Consider the following 19018-nt stretch of genomic DNA (forward strand, 5'->3'; position numbering starts at 1 on the left):
TAGGCGGTTCTAATAAACTGGACCGCTTCATTCAGCACAAGATCACCGCCACTTCCCGTCGCTCTCAACACGCACCTTCCGTACCTGGTTTGAAACACTACGCTCCACTGCTTCAAAGCCAAAGCGGCTTCTGTCACTAGTGTGGCCCAATCGGCTGGTGCTTTGGCGTATTCTGTCCGTCCACAGGTCGGAGTCACCACGGGAAAAGGTGGTATGGCTGCCGCCTGCTAAATTCAGTGGAGCGGCGTATGGAAACAAGTTTACATACATTGTGCACCACATCATAACTCTGTGCCCAACATCCTTCCACTCTCGGAACGGCAGCTCGACGATGGAGTCGGATCCACAGTATTGATTCGTACACTATCTACTACGAAGTGCAATCACCTTTGGTGCATGAGCTCGGCCACCCTGTGCTTTCATCACTTACTCACGTGTCGGCCACGAGACGTATAAAACCCTCGTCACCCTCGCTCTTTACTCACGCCATACTTCCCACATTACCCTCATCATCAGCATCAGCATCATCACGTACCCAACCTCCCTCGACAACATGCTCGACTCATTGGCTACCGCAGCTTGGAAGCTCACAGAGGGTGGCAGCCCCCGTCTAATTCTCGCTGTGTTAGCCGTCTCGTACCTCGCCTACAGTATCGTGTACTCGATATACGATGTATACTTCGGGCCCCTATCAAAGGTACACTGCGATTGAACAACGAGGCTTTCAATATGTCACTGACTGCTCAACGCTCCCTAGTTTCCAGGACCAAAGCTCAGCGCTTTCAGCAAGTTTCCTAGACTCTTGACGATAGCTTCGGGAGACGAGGCCAGCGTGATGCCGGCAATGCATGCGCAGTACGGGCCCATTGTTCGAATTGGCCCTCGAGAGCTTTCCTACGCAGGCGGAGCTAGAACTTGGCGAGAGGTTTACGGTTTCAAAAAGTCCGGAGAGCCTCACAATGACAAGGACATGAATTTCTACAGTAAGTAGCGAGGTTTCTGGCCTGCGCCATGAGGTTTGGGATGTGGTACAACGTGGTTCTAATCGTGCTCATTCTTCTAGACCCACAACTCAACGGAGTTCACTCGATCGTCACTGCTGACGACGCGAATCACTCCCGACAGCGCAAGATTCTGTCTCACTCATTCGCAGACAAAACCCTGAAGGTAAGAACCTCCGGGATCGAATGGGCTGCAAGCGTGGCACAAGTTCTTGCCCGGARCTTATTTGTCTGTGCTTTTGCTGATTGCTATGTACTAGGACCTTGAGCCAATGCTCAAGGGGTGGGTTGAAAAGCTCAAGGGAAAGATGTTGGAGAAATCAGGAGAAGAGGTCGACATGCTGAAGTTCTTCAACTGCACGACTTTCGACATCATGGCAGATTTGACGTTTGGCGAAGGTCGGTGGCCGTCGATTCTTCCAAAGCCGCACCGCTCTAATTCTTCCAACAGACTTGCACATGCTCGAAAGTGGAGAGTACAGTCCCTRGGTAAGGTTCCCTCTTCCACGTTGCTTTCGTATGGCTACTTATTCCGCTTCATAGGTCAAGACCATCTTTGGGGGAATCAAGAACGCCGTCCAGATGCATGCTCTAAAGCGGACGAGCGGCGTTGCTAAGTGGTTTATCAACGCGTTCATCATGCAAAATCCAAAATTCAGGGTCGCAGCCGCAGGTACGAATAATTGAAGTGAGAGCGTCTCGACCATCGCTGACTCACTACTGTATAGAGCATTGGAATTATTCCAAAGAGCGRGGTACTTATCACCAAAGATTCCATGGTATGGCAACTAACATGATGCTGCATAGTGGACCGCAGGCTAGCAAAGACTCCGTAAGCACCCTCGCTTTTCCAGCAGTGAGCATTACCAGTACTTAACAACACTGGCTATGACGATCTGTATCTGTATGTGAAGTTGTTCTGACATGTGATCCATTCAGTGAACGCAACGATCTGTGGACCAGAATCCTCGAAAAAAGCGAAGGCCCAGGAGGATTCACTCTCGGCGAACATCATGCCAATGCAGCGCTCTTCATGGTTGCGGGCACCGAAACTGTACGTACACATTACGGCTTTTGGTGTCTAGCCAATGCTGACCGACTGTTTTTCAGACTGCCACCGCTCTCTCGGGGACCCTTTACTATCTGCTTCGCAATCCCGCCTGTTTGAAAAWGGTCACGACGGAAGTCCGCGAAACGCACGCAAACTTCGAAGCCATCACACTTGATTCAATCCAGCATCTCAAGTACCTACAAGCTGTGCTTCAAGAAGGCTTGAGGATATACCCTCCAGTCCCTTCCAAATTGCCGAGGGTAACCCCTCCAGCAGGAGCCACAATAGACGGCGAGTGGGTAAGCAAGCCATCCCCAAGGCACTCAGTACCAACAATTCACATCTTACGGGTCTCTTGGTCGGCTTGCAATATGCCTCGAAAGGTTCTCGCATACACCGCCTTGAGATACTTTGGGTGTTTAAAAGGCGAGGTGCCGCCTGTCTTCTTGAACCATCTGCTACAAAGATTGACGCTCTAACCTCTTCACTCTAGGTTCCCGGCAACACTATGATCGGAGTTCATCATTTGAGCACCTACAGATCCGAATCCAACTTCAAGGATGCATATGAGTTCCATCCCGAGCGTTGGCTAGGCGATCCAAAGTACAGAGACGATCGGCTCGATGCTTTCGAGCCTTTCCACGTCGGCCCCCGAAACTGTATAGGGAAGAACTTGGCGTGGCATGGTAAGTGGCGATGAACTTGTCGCACTTCTGGCGAAGACGTGTCTGGGATGACGACTGACGATCTCCGCTTTTGCAGAAATGAGACTTATTCTGGCCGCTGTTCTTCTGCATTTCGACTTCCAGTTGTCGGAGGAGTCTGTTGGATGGCACGACCAGAAGGTTTTTACGATTTGGGAGAAGCGACCTCTCTGGGTTAAAGTGACTCCCCGTGTCTCTTGATCATCGGGAAGAGTTTGTGTTGTGTCGGAGTCAAATTGGAATCATAGAATACACTATCCAGCAAGCAGAGATTGCAGTGGTGAAGCCAGGGGAAAGACAACTTTACATCGACTCCGTCCCAAGGTTTCTCAACCGTGATATTTGACGGACGCTGAACGAGTAAGTTGAGTGTACTGGTCATAGGTACACGACATTAAAGGTCGGAGTATCTGCCTTCCTTTGATTGCTGGCGATGACAAGTCCTGTCACATTTGCAGATGCATCTTCCCCGTCTGTGTCGGGAATCGCCAGCTGTGAAGACGTGATGTAATCGTCGTACTCGTCTCCAGATTGAGCTATTCCGGCAAAAGTCTCGTGTTCTTGATGACTCGCGAGCGCCAAGGCAGCTCTTACGAATGCCGTTGAGCCGTTGGGTATGTGTAACCGCAGTCGTCTGCAACATCACCCCATTTGCGGCAAAGTGCGCCGTGAGGCGTCCGAGGCCGTGACGAAGGGTGGAAAGTGAAGACGCACCCAGAGACTGCATCAACCAGGAGTAGATGGATTGTGATGGACTGTGGGCCTGATTGGCCAGAAACGAGGATGGTGGCGTCGATCAAAGGACGGGAAAGTCTGCCAAGGCAGGGTTGCAAATCTAGCCGGCCTGCCGAACCGACGCCAGTGCGCCCGGCGATCTCCAACGCGTGGAAGTCCCCTGAGAGGCTGAGAGGAGAGGTGCGCCGAGCGTGTAAAAACAGAAAAGAGGCTGCCGATGTCCGGCGCGGCGGGGAGTCTTGCCCGCGCCAGTAGAAGCGGAACCATGAAACTTACGTTGTATGCAAGAGAGCTTGCCTCCTCCCCTGATACTACCGACATCGACCTTTCCCACTCTTTTCCCTTTCTTTCTGATCTGGTCCGCATACCGCTGCGTACCCTAATCTCTCACACACTCACTTGTTCGCATCGCTGCAGTCGTTTCTGGCCAGCGTACGCTTTCTTTCCATGTCATTCATTTATTAGCCCGAAAAACAACAGGATACGATGCCCTCATTTCTTCGCTGGATAGCACCTGCCATCTTCTCACACCTCTTACTTTGGCCGCGATTGACAACGGCCGACAAACACGACGACGACGAGGGTCTGTTCAGATTCATCTCGCGACCGGAACTGCGAGCTCCGCGATGGAAAGTCAACGTGACGGACRAAGCTCACGTCTCGCCCGGATACTGGTTCGTGGCACCTTTTGAGAGCATAGACCAGAAATCACCCGGTCATGGCTGGATTGGTCCGCATATCTACGATGGCGCAGGCGAATTGGTTTGGAGTGGAGTCGATATTACTGGTAATTGGGATGTTTTGGACTTTAAGATGAGCAACGTTCGCGGCGAGAGTCTCATGACGTTTCTGGCGAATCGCGACGGCGATGGGTATATTATGGATAACACGTACACCATTCGCGAGAAGGTGGACTTGGGCACGCTGGGCGTGGACTTCAATTCGCATGAGTTCAATTTTATTGAGGGCGGCAATCGCGCGATTGTCATGGATGAGGGGAAAAGGCAGGCGACCAAGGAGCAGACGATGGCGGTGGAGTGGAATGAGAATTGCACTGCGCTATTCAACGGCTTCAAAGAGCTGGACACTACCACTTGGGAACCGGTGTTTCAGTGGAGTTCCTTTGACCACATTGGCCTTGAGGAGAGCACTTTCCTTGATGGAGGCGTGAAGCGGTGGTGCTCCGATTCTTGGGGATGGGACTTCATGTGAGTGCGAGACTGGAATCCTACTAATCCCCAATGCTGACTTGTTGCCAGACACACCAACTCCGTAGACAAGGATCATGAAGGAAACTACTACTTGTCCGCGAGACACACCGACACAATCTACAAGATCTCCAAAGATGACGGACGTGTATTATGGAGACTGAATGGTCATGGGGGAGGCGACTTCGAGATGGGCGATCTGAGATTCTCGCGACAGCACAATGTCAGATTCCAAGGCTTCGATGGCACATATGAATTCATCTCCATCCTTGACAACGCCCACGGACAGGACGAGCAGTCTTCCACCCACGAAAACTCTCGAGGTCTCATGCTCGCGCTGGATACCAGGTCACAGCCCAAGGTCGCATTGATAGTGTCCGCGATTGAACATCCTGATGGAAGCGGGTCGTTTGCTCCTCGGAGAGGAAACTACCAAAGGTTAAAGAACGGCAACGTTTTCATGGGATGGTCCGAGCAGGCCGTCCAAAGTGAGCATACCGAGGACGGTAGACTGGTAATGGAAGCCTCACTTATCCCCAATTGGTTGGGAACATACCGCGCTTACAAGTTTCCCTTTGAGGGTCACCCATTGGAACCTCCGGTAGCTCACTCCGCGGCATTTGGTAGCGAGGCCAGGAATTCCACCACAACTCTCGTACACGCATCGTGGAACGGTGCGACCGAGGTCGACCAGTGGAATATGTACAAAACAACAGACTCCGGCGAGCCTAAGATTCCCATCTTTGAGAAGAAGCGGACCGGATTTGAAACGGCTCTGGCCTGGGACGGCTACGCCAGCTATGTGATTGTCGAGGCTTTGGACAAGCATGGCAAAGTCCTCGKCACGACTGATATCATTCGAACCGTAGCGCCCGGCTCGGGAGACATCAGCGCCGCAGTTGCAGAGGAGCTATATTGGCTTCAAGACCTGCGCGGAGAGAACCACGAGTGGAGTTCAGACGTTTATGACTACGCCGCGAGCCGTCCCGTGGGCTACTCATTCGTCATGTTCCTGTTTGGCGTAGTGTTCAGCGCCGGAGTATTTGTGATTATCAGGAGATGGAGAAATCGGACACTCTTCCCCACGCCCAAGTCGTCGTCTGCTTCTCGATATGAGGCKGTCGGTGCGGAAGAAATGGGTGAGCTGGAAGATCAATATCGGCAGCATAGCCAACGTTCCAGTCGATAGTGTAGAGGAATGTACAGCCACACATTTCGAAATCATTGCCATATTGTGAGTAGAGGGGTCGATTTCCCAGTGCATGACGGGGTTGAAGTTGAGTTAAGCCTTTGGCTCGCGAGTGCACAAAACGTGGTTGAAGCAAGGGATGGAGCGTGGAGAACCTGATGCGATGCGATGCGAGACATTCACTTCCGCATGTGGGTTGAAAGGTGAGTACCATCTGCTCAGTTTCGTTCAAACAATTTTGCTTATGTTGCCCGGCAGAACTTGCGCTCCTTTTCCCTTCGTGGCAGACCATACGTAGGTAGGTGAGGGTACTGCATATGGGTGATGCACACGTGTGGCATCTTGCGGCGCCATGCCATCCACACAAGGGATCATCATCCGAGGTACAATGCTACTGTACGATAGGCTTTGTAGCGTGAATTCTGGCCGCGATGGGGCGCTGGGCCAATGTTCACCGTGTGCAGCAGATGATGCTGCATCGGGCCGATTTCAAAAGCAACGAGAAGACATAACATCGTGCTGGTTTGCTGAGATTAGACTAGAGATGGTTTGGGATGTGCAGATTCACTTGGAGTTGAGAAAAGTCGAGCTAAGACGACCTCTTCGGGGTTTAGGCTCGGGAATTAATAGATTAGCCGAGCAAGCGCTAGGTACCTTTGACTCCACTTTTGTCATGCTCTACCTCCAGTGCAACGGCGACAAGGTGCAAGACTGTCATCGTCACTTTCCCAGAAGCACCATCTTGAGCGTCATTCATCATGTCGAGCTATCGCATCGCGGTTTCGGACGAGAAGCTCGTCTCGTTGAAGATCAAGCTGGCTCAGGTTCGTGTCGAGAAAGTTGGCATAACTTTAACCTCGATYCATGGTTGCTGACCCAATATTGTCATATTCGATAGGCTGAATTCCCAGACGAAGTATGTGTGTACAGGTTCCGTGTTGAGAGACAACTTTGCTAACGATCATTGGCGGTCAAGGTTGATGATGCGGAATGGTAGACAACGTCTACGACACGCTGCTCAGCTTTCACAACTAATCCTGCTTTCAGGAACTATGGTACTCCGCTTGCAGACGTCAAACGCCTTGTAAAGCATTGGCGGACCCAATATGACTGGCGACAACACGAGGTAGAGTTGAATAACCTTCCAAACTATCACACAACGATCAAGGTCAAAGGCTTCGGCGAGCTAGACATCCACTATCTGCATCAACCATCTGGGAATTCCGATGCCATTCCGCTTTTATTCGTCCATGGATGGCCCGGAAGCTACATTGAGGTTACCAAGATGCTGAATGACCTGCGTGAAAGCAACAATGGGGTTTCCTTCAACGTGGTARCACCAAGTCTCCCGAACTTCGGATGGTCTCAGGGATGCACGAAGAAGGGATTTGGCCTGGCACAATACGCYGAGACTTGCGATCAGCTCATGACWCAGCTGGGTTACAAGAAATACGTGACACAAGGCGGGGATTGGGGCATGTACATCACAAGAGCAATAGGCTTGCGATACCCTCAGCGATGTCTGGCATCGCACATCAACATGATCAGAGCCAGTCCTCCGACGTTTGGAAAACATCCAATCTTRGCACTACAGCATGCCTTGACTCCCTACAGCGAAGCGGATAAGAAGGGCTTTGAGAGGTCGGAGTGGTTTGTTAATGAAGGCAGTGGCTACCGAGCACTTCAGAGCACCAAGCCACAGACTCTCGGCTATGCGTGGCAGGACTCGCCAGTGGCTCTACTCGCGTGGATCACCGAAAAGCTACATGACTGGACTGATGATTATTCATGGACCGACGACGAGATCTTGACGTGGGTCYCAATCTATTACTTTAGTACAGCAGGACCTGCAGCCAGTGCGAGGATCTACTATGAAGTAAGCGCTTCTCTAGGCCAACAATGGCATCGTCGGGACAAACCCCTCTTTCTGGCATTCTAGAGTTTGCATTGACACCCCGTGATAGGCTGTCCATTGCACGGCTGATGGCATTTCCCGGGAAAGACTCCAGCAGGTCAGTTGATCACCCGCAGACTAGCCAGCATTCAATCTGATTTGAGTGTGCTGATGCCTTTCCAGTGGATTCCAAAGGTCAAGCTGGGTCTGTGCCACAGTMCGAAGGAACTCACGGTTGTCCCGTCTACCTGGGCCCGAACGCTCGGACCAATTGCTTGTAAGTGAATCTCCTGAGATGGTGTCGGCAACATCATCTCTCAACATTTACTTTCTTGTTCTCTTTCCTCGAGAAGTTGAGCGGGCTCGCCAGTCTTGTGCCCAAGGACTCGTGAAGCAGCCTAGTGTCGCGCATAACTAACTTGCCCTTGATGTAGACGAAGATCGCAAGGAGAAGGGCGGTCACTTCATGGCCTGGGAGCAACCGAAAGAGATTGTCAAAGATCTACGAGCCATGTTCGGCGAGGGCGGGAAATGCTACAAGATTGTGGGGCATACATCGTCCAAATTGTGAAAACAGGCACAAAGAAATAACGGCCCAGATAAGAACAGCACAGAAAATTCGGAGGCATCATTAGTATTACGTGTCTGTAATTTCGGGAAACACGAGTCCCAAGATCTCGTCTATCAGAGAAAACACCAAATGCGTGCTGCGTCTTTGGTCAGCTTCATTCGATCTTACCAAGATTTGTTAGGCAAACCACTTACTTCAGCCTTGGGTTGTTCAGCATAGCAATAATCTTTCGACTTGCCGCCTGCGCGTTGGCCCTGCCCACCACACTTCCAGCGATATCAGGTATCAGCGCGCCAAGAAGGAGTCCTGCTTCCTTTCGAGTCCTGGCCTTCTCCTGAGACGTTCGAGGGATCGACGCAGGGCGCATGTTTCCATCYGGCCACATGATGTTTTGAACCATGTCAATGTATTTGGCTAGCCCTTCGTCTTGTAGGGCGTTTCGTGCTGTTTCACGAACCTTCCGTTCAATCGTTCCACCCAACAGTTGATGTAATACAACTACAACTGTCCGACCGCGCAGCCAGCTGTTACCTTTTGATAGTTCGAATGTCTCGAGGAAGAGGTCACAAATAGGTTTGACGAATGGCTCGACCTCCTTGGTTTCATATGCATGCAGCTCAGCTTCTGCTTCTGCCGCTGTGCTTGGGTCTTGGGCAGCTGGWTCAAGAGCTTCAATTGCCGGCCCACCGTTGATCTGAGCGGATGCTGCAGAAATGAGATTCTGACCAGCGACGGACAGTTGATCCAGTACAGGGATGTTGCCGAGGAACTCTTCCATTCCATCCGAGACGGAATTGTAGATTCGAGTCACAAAGTCTTTCGCGTCGACTTGGGTTCCGTTGCTGCCGTTGGAGGCTATCGCCGACTGGGATAGGAATGCCCGCAACTCGCGGCTCCGGCAGATTGCTGGCACAAGCAACAAAGATTTTAGATATCTCTCCAGGGTCATGCGGCGCTTCTGCAAGAAGTCCTTCTGAAGTGTGAAGAGTGTCTGGCGTCGTGGGAAGTCAAGCTCTTTGACCGTGGGGAACCGCGCCTTGAGTCTCTTGTGAAGTTCGTGGAACTGGCTGTATCTTCTCGTGACTGCCCATGTAGMAGATGGAATCTGATTACCAGCCTGTCGCCTGACTTCGATAACATATAGTGCAAACTCATGTCCGTCCTCTTCTCGGCCGACCATTACAGATTTGATAMTGATGGCTGCTCGACCGTACAGACTGTTGTCGCTCTCCTGCACGATGTATTGCTGTCTTTGCATCTCCTTGCGCTTTWTCTCGCGTTGTAAACTCTGCTCAGACTTTCGCAATATACGCAGCTCGGCGGTGTTATTCGTGAGCTCTGCTTTGGCCGTGAGAGAGTCAAGGACGCTTCGCTGTGCCGTCAATCTTTCCACTTCGGTGTTCAAGACGTCAATAGCTTCTGCCAAGCCGAGATCACCTGGCGCAGCTTCCTGAACTTGGTCATCAGCGCCGGAGCCATCTGAGTCTTCCCGGTCGTCTTCCGCGAACTTTTCTGCCTCATCTCCGAAGAGGTCGTCCACAAAGACACCTCGGCTGGATGGTGCACCAACAAGACCAAGCGATGCAATGCTCTTCTTTTCTGCATATGACGTGGTGTGCGAAGACGTCAACGCTGGCTTCTGCGCGACGTCCCCTAATGACGAGCGGTCGTCATCCAAAGACTTCCTCGCCGAGGTTTCCGAAAACAAGGAGTCTCGGTCTTGTTTGTCGCCCACAATGTTGTCAAGCGCGAGCTGCATATTTCTGACGGCCTTTGCCTCATCTTGAGCTCTCTGTGCTGTTTCGCCATCGGAATCATAACTTCTTATACTTGTAACAGACTGCTCAAGCCTTTCATCGTCTACATCGTCACCGAACAACGCGGCACGGGTGTTGGTGTCATCGAGCGAACGACGAGGAGCGTCTGAAAAGAGGCTGCTAGTCGATGATGTTCGGCCAGTGGTCATCAAATCTGATGTCGACAATACCGCCCGACGCAACTCGGGTGCTTTTTGTGACGCGCCAAGATGTGGTCTGCGAGTCCGGCCTGGGGACGACTCACGAGACAGAGGGCTGTCTGGCGATAAGAGGTMTCCTTCCGGAGTTTGGGACGAAGCAAATGACGGGTTGTCATCGATTGCCAGCCATTTGTAGTAGAGGTCTGAGTCCTTGAAGTTGTCGTAGTGTGTCTCCTTCATAATATTGTATACCTTCGTTTGAGCTTGGAGCACGGAACGCCGCGCAGCAACATACTGTGTGCTGCTTGCTTTGGTCCCGGCTTTGAGATATTGTCTGACAGGTTGCAGCAGGTTATCCGAAGTCCGTAGCTCCGGTTTGGCTAGGTATTCGGTGTACATTTGCCCAATGTCCATTCGATCAGGATCGGAGGCTACGGTTGGCGGGGGTTCATCGTAGTCGCCTTCCAATGGACCACGAAATCCATCAACAACAAGATAAAACTGTACCAATCTCATCAGGTTTTGGCGGTCCATGAACTCCATGAAATAGCTGAGGCCAGCAGCATCGTAAATGACCTCTCTCAACGATGCTTGTCGTTTTCGATCAGCAGCTTCCTCGTTGGATCCTAGAGAATTTATATCGAGAGACAGTTTAGCTTGTGCCGTCGATGCCCCCTCTGCCGAAAGACTGGTGAYGCGCTGATCAATCAGGCGCCGACCAGTCTCCAGACGGCGTAGGTATGCTGCATCTTGAGCGTCGACTCGTGCATCTCGTCTCAGCTGGCTCATAATCTCACTTCGAAATCGCCGGGCATCGGTAAGTGTAGATACCTGTCTGATGGCCCGAATGAAACGCTCGAATTGCCTCTCGCTGTCATACGGTCGCAAGCGCGGGAATTGAGTGCTTCGCTGACCTCGAGGGGACGCGGGAGCATGTTGATCCAGGGCCGCGCGAACTTTACGAACGGTCTTGCGATCGTGCAGTGTCGCGCCGCCAATATTCACGATCATCTGATTCCACATGTCTGGATCGGCAAGCATGGTGACAACAGGGGCAAGTACCGCGTGAGAGACTATCTCACGTATCAGCACGGATACAGCCGGGCTCGACTTCATGTTCGACGGAAGGACAGCGGGCATAATCTTCTCGACCAGCTTTCGCAGATGCTCTTTCACTGACGCAGCGGTGTCTGAATGGTGCAGCGATGCTACAGGATGTAGTTTGCCAGTCCTGTACTTCCCTGCAATCGCCGTGTTCAGCTCGTCACTCTCAGTGACATTATTCTCCAAGCCTTTGCCTCTAACCATTCTCTCTGCATCGTAGAAGTCCTTGAGATGGGCTGTGACGATGGGGAGCACCCTGGAGATGCCCAGCTCCACCAAGTCCAGGTCTGTCAGCCGTGCTGTGATTGACAGCAACACAGCGCGTATGCAGCGATCAATCTCGTTCTGAAACAGCGAGCGTTTACTGATGTGTCCGTACCAACTCGTCACAAAATCGCGCAGTACGAGGTCTAGCAGGCCATCTACCGCCTTGGAAAAGCGTATCTCGCCGGGGAATATAGCAGGCCGACGGTACTCCTCGCGACCTTTCAAAGCCGCCTTTTGCTCCACCCATGCGCCGCGCGCGATGAAGGCCGGCGCGATGGGGCCATAACGAAGCGGCGCATTGACATTCCAATCTTCTTCATCAATGGTCCCACGCGATGTTGCTACCACAACACCCAGCGTACCAACTATTGCAGCGAGCACTCCGGCGAGAAAAGCGTGGGGAACCCAGCGGAGCGCGGGAATCCAGTCCGTGAGGAGCGCCCAGGCAATGAATGCGACAAGACTCGATGCTATCGCATGTTTGGCGTCCAGTGGCATTCTTCGTACGCACGCCACGTGGTGCGTCGCGAATGCATTATTCGGGGCGACGCGTTGGTGATGTTGGTTTCGCTTAGGTCGGTGGTTGGGACTGGAGGTGACGTTTATGGGATGCTCACTACCCCAACCCTGACCCTAGTCGTAACGGCGAGGATGCGCTGGCGACAGCGACATGGGTCATGTCCTTCGTAGTGTTACTCCATGTAATGACTTGATGGTGTTGGCCTTATTTTCTCCAGCAAGGACTACGACGATGGCATTGAATACGTKAATCCATCATAATGACCTACTGAGTAGAAAACATACGACTTCCTTTCCCCAGAGCGACTCAAGTTTGAGGCCTCGTTGCAAGCTGATGACATGGGCAAGAACAATCGAGCAATCCATAGCAATACAAGAATTACGACTACTAAACGGTTGAATTGACACGAACCATGAAAACCGGACGAAGAGCTGCGGTCAAACGTCAGCTCATACATGTCAGTTCCTTCATCTATCAGGCACTATGTGTAGGTAGTTTCAGACAACAGCGACCTAGCCTACCATCGAAGTTTTACTCCGTACCCAGCCTGTAGATCCAAACACCTACCAATGATCATAAGGTACATTCATTTCACTGGTGCCGCTTAGCCTGCTCTAACCCCGCCGCTGTGAAGTGGAGCGAGGAGGTGTCTTCATCCAAGGATCGCATCCCATACCATCCCCGATTCTTGCACGAAGAACATCAATCAAGTCCACATGGCGCCCTCCAAATCTGAGATCAAGGCATTTTGCTCCTCGTTGGGTACTTCAGACCCATCTGCGTTCTTCAATAGAGTGTCAAAGGATGTAGCCTGGGATGTTCTCGGTTGGTCTGGTGCATGGAGTATATGAATGCAGAGCGGAACTGACGAGCAAAGGCACACACCCAGCAGCAGGTTCCTTCAAAAGCCTGGGTACATTCCTCTACACCTACATTCATTGCTTGTGACGTACTGACTGACCCTGACCAGACGATTGGAAAGAAGGGGCACTTGGACCCATTAACAAGGTGCTCGCTGCGCCGTTACAGCTGAATGTCGTCAACGTTGTGGGTGGAGGTGAAGGGGAGGAGTGGGCAACGTTAGAGCTTGAGGCGAATGCTACCTGCAAGAATGGTCAGCTCCGGCAGCAGCATACATACATACGACTGCCACGTGGTTGCTAATTCGCTCTATAGGTATGGCTTACCCACAGAGATATGCATGGGTAATGCGGTTTGACGAAACGGGGATGATCGTGCAGGTAATACTGACCCAGCTGAGTTTCGGAGACATGAACCATACTGACCAATTCACAGGTGCGAGCATACCTAGATTCAGCACTCGTGCAAAAGGCGATCGACTCGAACAGCTAGCCAAATGGTTTCAGTAATCTTCAAGTTGGTATATAGCTTTCATATAGGCAACGCGATGTCTGTGTGCAGATCAGCTCATTAGCCGAGCTCAATTCCGCTCCATGGAAAAGTAGTCAATGCCCTGTCGACCCGAGCCACTCATCGATACGTCTGCCTCATAAGAAGAGGCGCTGCTTAGTCCGGCTTCGACCAGAGCAGAACTCAAAATGTCGCCAGTGGAGTCAATACCGACCAGGAAGCGAGCCAACTCCTTGCACAGCTCCCAGTCTTGCTCTCTACCCGCCCGCTGGAAGAGTTGTGCGAACTCATTGATTTGGAACGAGTCTTCTTCGAACGCGTGCAACACGAGGAGATAACCTGCTGCTGTGTGTAACTTGCCCTGCGCCAGAGATTGCTCAAAGAGCTCCAGTACAGGTGGAAGATATGTGAACAGAGTCTGMCAGCTTCGAAGTTCCGTCTTTCGTGTGCACTTTACCACAACATCCAGGTAGGAGCTGAATGAGGAGAGGAAGGATAGCACTGTTGGCAACAGCGCGGTTTCTGGCGGAGATGGTGGGTTATCGACCTCAGTATCAAGAACCACGTGCAGAAGCACCTCCAATGCGTGCGAAAAGTATGGAAGATGCTGATAGGAATTGGAGAGGTGCAGAGCCGCGGGTGAGTTGAACTCTGTGAGATGGTACCGAAGCAGCTGGGGAAGGAAGAGCTGCGTTCTTGGGGCATGGCGAAAGTAGCTGAAATTAACATCTCTCCGCTGCACAAGGTCGGCTTCCAGTCCCAAGATTATACCTTTCCCAACGACCGCGGACAAGGGTGCAAAGTCAAGTGGTATGGAAACGGCAGAGGGAAGTTCCCTACCGAGCTCGGCTGGAGCGGACGCCATGACATCTTGTATGTCAGACCAGACGTTGAAACCTGTGCCGTCAAAGTACCACAAAGAATCGCGCAGACTATGACCAAGATGGCCATTCAGTGACAGATTGTTCATGCTTTTAGCCGTGCTGGGCTCGTTATTCCCCAGCGATGCAGCGACGTCCAGGTTGTCACGAAGAAGCGTGTAGTACTCAACGTTTTGGGCAATCACCCGCATGTCGTATTTGAGCTCTCCGAGCTCGTTTGTCGACGGTTGCAAAAGTACCAATTTGCCRTCAACCAGGAACAAGACCGACGCCGTAGCAACGTCTTGGGAAGGATCACCGTGCTCCAGCTGATCCTCAGGCAATATCCAGCTTATTGATCGAACGCGCGGTGGCGCTCTGATGATTCCGTGGAAGCCAATTTGCCCGACCTGTACCAGCTTACTCGAAGATGCTTCGCTGACGATGATGTAGTGTAGCAATGTGTTGTCATATGTGTACACAAGCAGCGAGTCGACACCAGATACAGTGGTCGAAATTGCAGGGGCGGAAAGCTGCTCCGTATGTTGTATGTTCGCATAATCGAGTGACTTCTCGCGAGAATAAAGCCTGACTTCGTAGCGGCCGTTGGCCTCCACGGCTGCTATCAGGACATTTTGGTGCCAGCACATGCCGCCGCGTACGGCAAACTCTTGTTCGGCTTGCGGATCATCAAATGTACGCCATCTACCGCTCGAAACACTATAGTGTGCCAGGCCACGACGGCCTGCCACTGCAATGTACTTCCCATCAGGCGATGCCACCGCGGCTTTGATCGGCCATTGATGCACGAGATAGTGGTGCGGGACCTGGACTGTTTGCCACATTGGCATATCGGATGGCAGGGAAGTCACATCTGCCACCTCATGTCCTTTGTATATCATGACGCTGTTGCTAGAATGCAGCAAGCCCCGAGAAATGTTTGCGGGCGAGAAACAACCAGCAGTCGCGTTTCGCGCAATGTCTAGGATCCAAATACGATTGTCAGACTGTGGCAACAGTGCTAGCTCACAGCCACCGCCTCCCCAGAATGCGCTCTTGACTCCGCGCAACCATTTCTCATCGTTTAGCTGAGATTGATCACGGTCCGCACTGAAAGAACTACCGCAGGACTTGCCATAGACCGTCCAGAGAGCCCATCCGTTCTCGTAGCCGGCAAACAGACAGTATCCATCAGGAGAGTACAAAAGACAGGTCAGCCTTCCAGTGGTAGTCGACGCGACGTGCAGTCCGACTTTGTGAGAAAGGGGAATGTTGCCGACGTAGTCCTTGACGATATACACGTCGATTTGCCCATTCACGCATCCAATGGCGATCAGGGAGAACCTTGCATTCACCGCCACTTTGATGGCAACTTCTCCGTCGTTGTCCGGCTCACGGAAGCAGAAGCCGTGGAACAGAGCTCTGGTGTTTTCAGCGTCAATATTACTGCCCGTACGGCGCTGTACGGCAAACGCTCGCCCGTCATCCGTGATCCAAGTGGTAAGGTTCATTGGCCGGTCATGCAGCATCTCCGTCACGCCTACTTTCCTGCCCACCCACGGCATCCGGCTTATCAGCTCGGTGTTTGTTTGGGAAGTTCCGGTTTCTGCTACCCACTTGATACATTGCAAAGCCTGAGGCTTCTGTGTGGCAACGATGAGTTCATCATCCAGCGCAACTGCCTTGCTAATCCCGGCATCGATTCGGATGACCATCCGAAAGCGGATGTTCACTTCGCGAATGCCATCACCCTCGCCTGGCACCACCCCGACAGATGCAATGCTAGGCTTCCTGAAGTTGCTGTAGCCTTCTGCGCTTGGACGCCGGGAGTGTTTGGCAGATTCGGGAAGCACAGTCTGATACACCCGCGCAGTGGGATCCGTAGAGAGGGAGTATGTGATCAGATAGCCAAGTGCTGTTTGCAGGACAATGATCAAGGCGTCTGGGCGCAGGAGCAAGGCAGTATTCGGACCGTAGGTCGTGATGGAGCTCGGTGAACGCACGACAGTAGCCAATGCGACAGTCGGCTTTGTTTGCCAGATTGTCAGAGACGAGCGTGTGATGGTGACAAAAACGCTGCCACCACGCGAGACTTTGACGTCCAGTATCTCATTATCCTCAAATACAGAATTCGAATCCTCACCCGCACCTCCAATGCCGTTCCCATTCGTATGCTCGTGATCCAGCCCTCCCGGTTCTCCACGCGATTTGGCTCGAATCCCGTTCACGTTTGACTGGGAGCCATTGCTGCTTGTCGCAGCGTCGGGACTTGCAGCGACGTCAGTATCCAGTCCATCTTCTGACCGCGTAACTCTTGACTTCGGGATGGTCTGCTTTGTTAGGGCATAGACATTCGGCGCGCCAGTCGGCCAGTACATGCTCTRGCAGGATTACGAATTCGTTGTTGGCGGCGGCATTGGATCCCGTGCATCGTCCTTTCAACACCGACCGGATTGTCCCAGTGCGATCATCCACGAGCCGGGCAGATGAAGAAGACGTCAGCAAAGTAATGACGGGAATCGTGAAGACGGGAGCTGCCTCGTGGGGAGAGGACACCGGACCCCTGCTCTGCGTTGCGTTGCCAAGCCAGCCTTGCGTCCTCGTCTCTCTCTATTCAAGTCAGGTACTGTAAAGTTACATACATATCATCAGTCGACCACCTTGTCACTTCTCTCTGATATTTGCTGGAGAAGACATCACATCTGACACACGCTCATCGTATCCCAAATCGACCATCTTGACTGGGTTCCGGCCCTTTCCCGAAGTCATKGACGACTTTGCAAGCGACACGGACAGCGACTACACGAGCTATTGGCGGGATTGGGTGAGTCTTTTCCTTGGTGTTGTGACTGGAATGCTCTTTAATTCCTGAGCTTTCGGCATGGAAGTTGCTTGTGTTTTCTTGCGCAGTCGAGTGCGCTGCTTGTCGGTTATCAACACCACCAACAGCTCTCTTTACATCCCACTGCACCTCATGGCGGCTACGCTTCACCTGAATTCTCGCCCAGAAGATGATGAATTTAGTTCCGAGCGCGACTGGCTGAGCTTCTCTGATATGGTGGATTTTGCCAAAGTATCTTTGGGGAAACGACGACTAACAATGGTAATAGTTCATTTCCTCCCGTGGCAACGAATACTTCTGTGAAATCGACGAGGACTACCTTACGGACCGCTTCAATCTCACAGGCCTCAATACGGAAGTGCAGTACTACCAATATGCCCTCGATCTGGTCACCGATGTCTTTGACATGGAGGTCGACGACGACATGCGGGAACAGATCGAGAAGAGCGCTAGGCATCTCTACGGACTGGTCCACGCCCGATACGTCGTCACCACGCGCGGTCTCGCAAAGATGGTTTTTCTTCCGCGTTTTCCTTGGTCTCCTCGACGGCTGCTGACATTTGCGATGTAGATGGAAAAGTTCAAGCAAGGCGTATTCGGCAAATGCCCGCGAGTCATCTGCGAATCGCAACATCTCCTACCCATGGGACAACATGACATCCCAAATACCTCGCATGTGAAGTTGTACTGTGCAAAGTGCGAAGACATCTACAACCCAAAGTCATCACGCCACAACTCAATAGATGGCGCTTACTTTGGCACGAGCTTTCACAACATCCTCTTCCAAGTCTACCCAACTTTGCTACCGCAAAAGACACAGCGTCGCTACGAGCCACGCATATACGGCTTTCGTGTACATGCGAGCGCGGCACTGATGCGATGGCAGGAGGAGCGCAGAGAGGAGATGAAGGATCGGTTAAGGGCTCGTGGGCTGGAGACGGGTTTTGAAGACGAAGACGAGGGAGACGAAGAAATCGAAAGCGAGGAGGAAGAAGTCGATGAGGAGCAGGACGGGATCGACGACATGTTCGAGGGTCAGCCGCGAATCCAGGCGGTGCAGTGAGCGCAAGATCACTTTCATTGACATGCGAAACGAATACCAGGCGTTGGACGTTAGTAGAGGCAATACCACCACCGGTAGGCGGTCGTTGGCAGGCGACTGAACAAATTAACAAACGTGGAGAAGGAATACAGTGTTCAGGGCTCAGTCCATTCGTGTTTTGATGAATCTGATGCGCTCCGGCTTCGAATTTTCGCAATGCCTTGGATCATTGCGAGCTGTTTCCTTCCTGTTCATTCTCTCCTGGACGGCGTGCGCCAATACCTGTTTCCTCCTACTGTCGCCTCTGATTCCCGGCTCCCAGCCGTCAGTCGGCCCGTTCGCCAATGCTCTGCATCGCCGACCCGGATTGGGATCCAACGCTCGACTGATACCCGCATGGGCTGAGCCTTTCTCCTACATTCCCAATCTTCTCGCTTCTTCGTACCTTCATGTAGATCGTCGATCTGCTCTTGGGATAGCGAACGGGGCGGGGCCTCTCCCTACATCTTTCGTGCTGCCCTGGCATGAATTGAGAACCCATCAGTGATAGAACGCAGGCATGTGTTCCTCGTGCCGTCTTGGGCCGCAGTACGTAGGGAATGCTGTCGTATAAGTCACAAGGACAAACATTCTCGCGGAGAGGCTCCGTTTCGCAAGCGTTGGCATCCAGCCGTGGGGAGAGCTCATAATGTTTCATGTAGG

General features: G+C 52.3%; 6 protein-coding genes; 4 read left to right on the plus strand and 2 right to left on the minus strand.

The window, feature by feature from the left end:
* Window positions 1–553: 553 nt before the first annotated feature.
* Window positions 554–2957, plus strand: RCC_02599 (related to isotrichodermin C-15 hydroxylase (cytochrome P-450 monooxygenase CYP65A1); the record flags this gene model as incomplete). XM_023767889.1 has 12 exons in its annotated part: window positions 554–697; window positions 758–983; window positions 1064–1167; window positions 1262–1400; window positions 1453–1490; window positions 1545–1674; window positions 1730–1756; window positions 1809–1833; window positions 1941–2055; window positions 2112–2351; window positions 2546–2738; window positions 2815–2957. 12 exons carry the CDS (start codon window positions 554–556, stop codon window positions 2955–2957), a joined length of 1524 nt encoding a protein of 507 aa, XP_023623657.1.
* A 1020-nt stretch (window positions 2958–3977) lies between these two features.
* RCC_02600 (uncharacterized protein) lies at window positions 3978–5888 on the plus strand (the record flags this gene model as incomplete). XM_023767890.1 has 2 exons in its annotated part: window positions 3978–4699; window positions 4751–5888. 2 exons carry the CDS (start codon window positions 3978–3980, stop codon window positions 5886–5888), a joined length of 1860 nt encoding a protein of 619 aa, XP_023623658.1.
* A 758-nt stretch (window positions 5889–6646) lies between these two features.
* RCC_02601 (related to epoxide hydrolase) lies at window positions 6647–8353 on the plus strand (the record flags this gene model as incomplete). XM_023767891.1 has 7 exons in its annotated part: window positions 6647–6712; window positions 6787–6804; window positions 6865–6881; window positions 6936–7764; window positions 7853–7900; window positions 7966–8059; window positions 8217–8353. 7 exons carry the CDS (start codon window positions 6647–6649, stop codon window positions 8351–8353), a joined length of 1209 nt encoding a protein of 402 aa, XP_023623659.1.
* Window positions 8354–8419: 66 nt separating this feature from the next.
* Window positions 8420–12179, minus strand: RCC_02602 (related to intermediate filament protein MDM1; the record flags this gene model as incomplete). XM_023767892.1 has 2 exons in its annotated part: window positions 8420–8489; window positions 8548–12179. The coding sequence occupies 2 exons, from the start codon at window positions 12177–12179 to the stop codon at window positions 8420–8422; spliced, it is 3702 nt and encodes a 1233-aa protein (XP_023623660.1).
* Window positions 12180–13642: 1463 nt separating this feature from the next.
* On the minus strand, window positions 13643–16810 carry RCC_02603 (related to DUF1339 domain protein; the record flags this gene model as incomplete). The annotated part of the gene is made up of 1 exon (XM_023767893.1): window positions 13643–16810. One exon carries the CDS (start codon window positions 16808–16810, stop codon window positions 13643–13645), a length of 3168 nt encoding a protein of 1055 aa, XP_023623661.1.
* Window positions 16811–17406: 596 nt separating this feature from the next.
* RCC_02604 (probable casein kinase II, beta subunit) lies at window positions 17407–18337 on the plus strand (the record flags this gene model as incomplete). XM_023767894.1 has 3 exons in its annotated part: window positions 17407–17490; window positions 17543–17788; window positions 17846–18337. The coding sequence occupies 3 exons, from the start codon at window positions 17407–17409 to the stop codon at window positions 18335–18337; spliced, it is 822 nt and encodes a 273-aa protein (XP_023623662.1).
* Between the last annotated feature and the right edge of the window lie 681 nt (window positions 18338–19018).

This window comes from Ramularia collo-cygni (genome assembly GCF_900074925.1).
Source record: "Ramularia collo-cygni strain URUG2 genome assembly, contig: RCC_scaffold03, whole genome shotgun sequence".
NCBI lineage: Eukaryota > Fungi > Ascomycota > Dothideomycetes > Mycosphaerellales > Mycosphaerellaceae > Ramularia > Ramularia collo-cygni.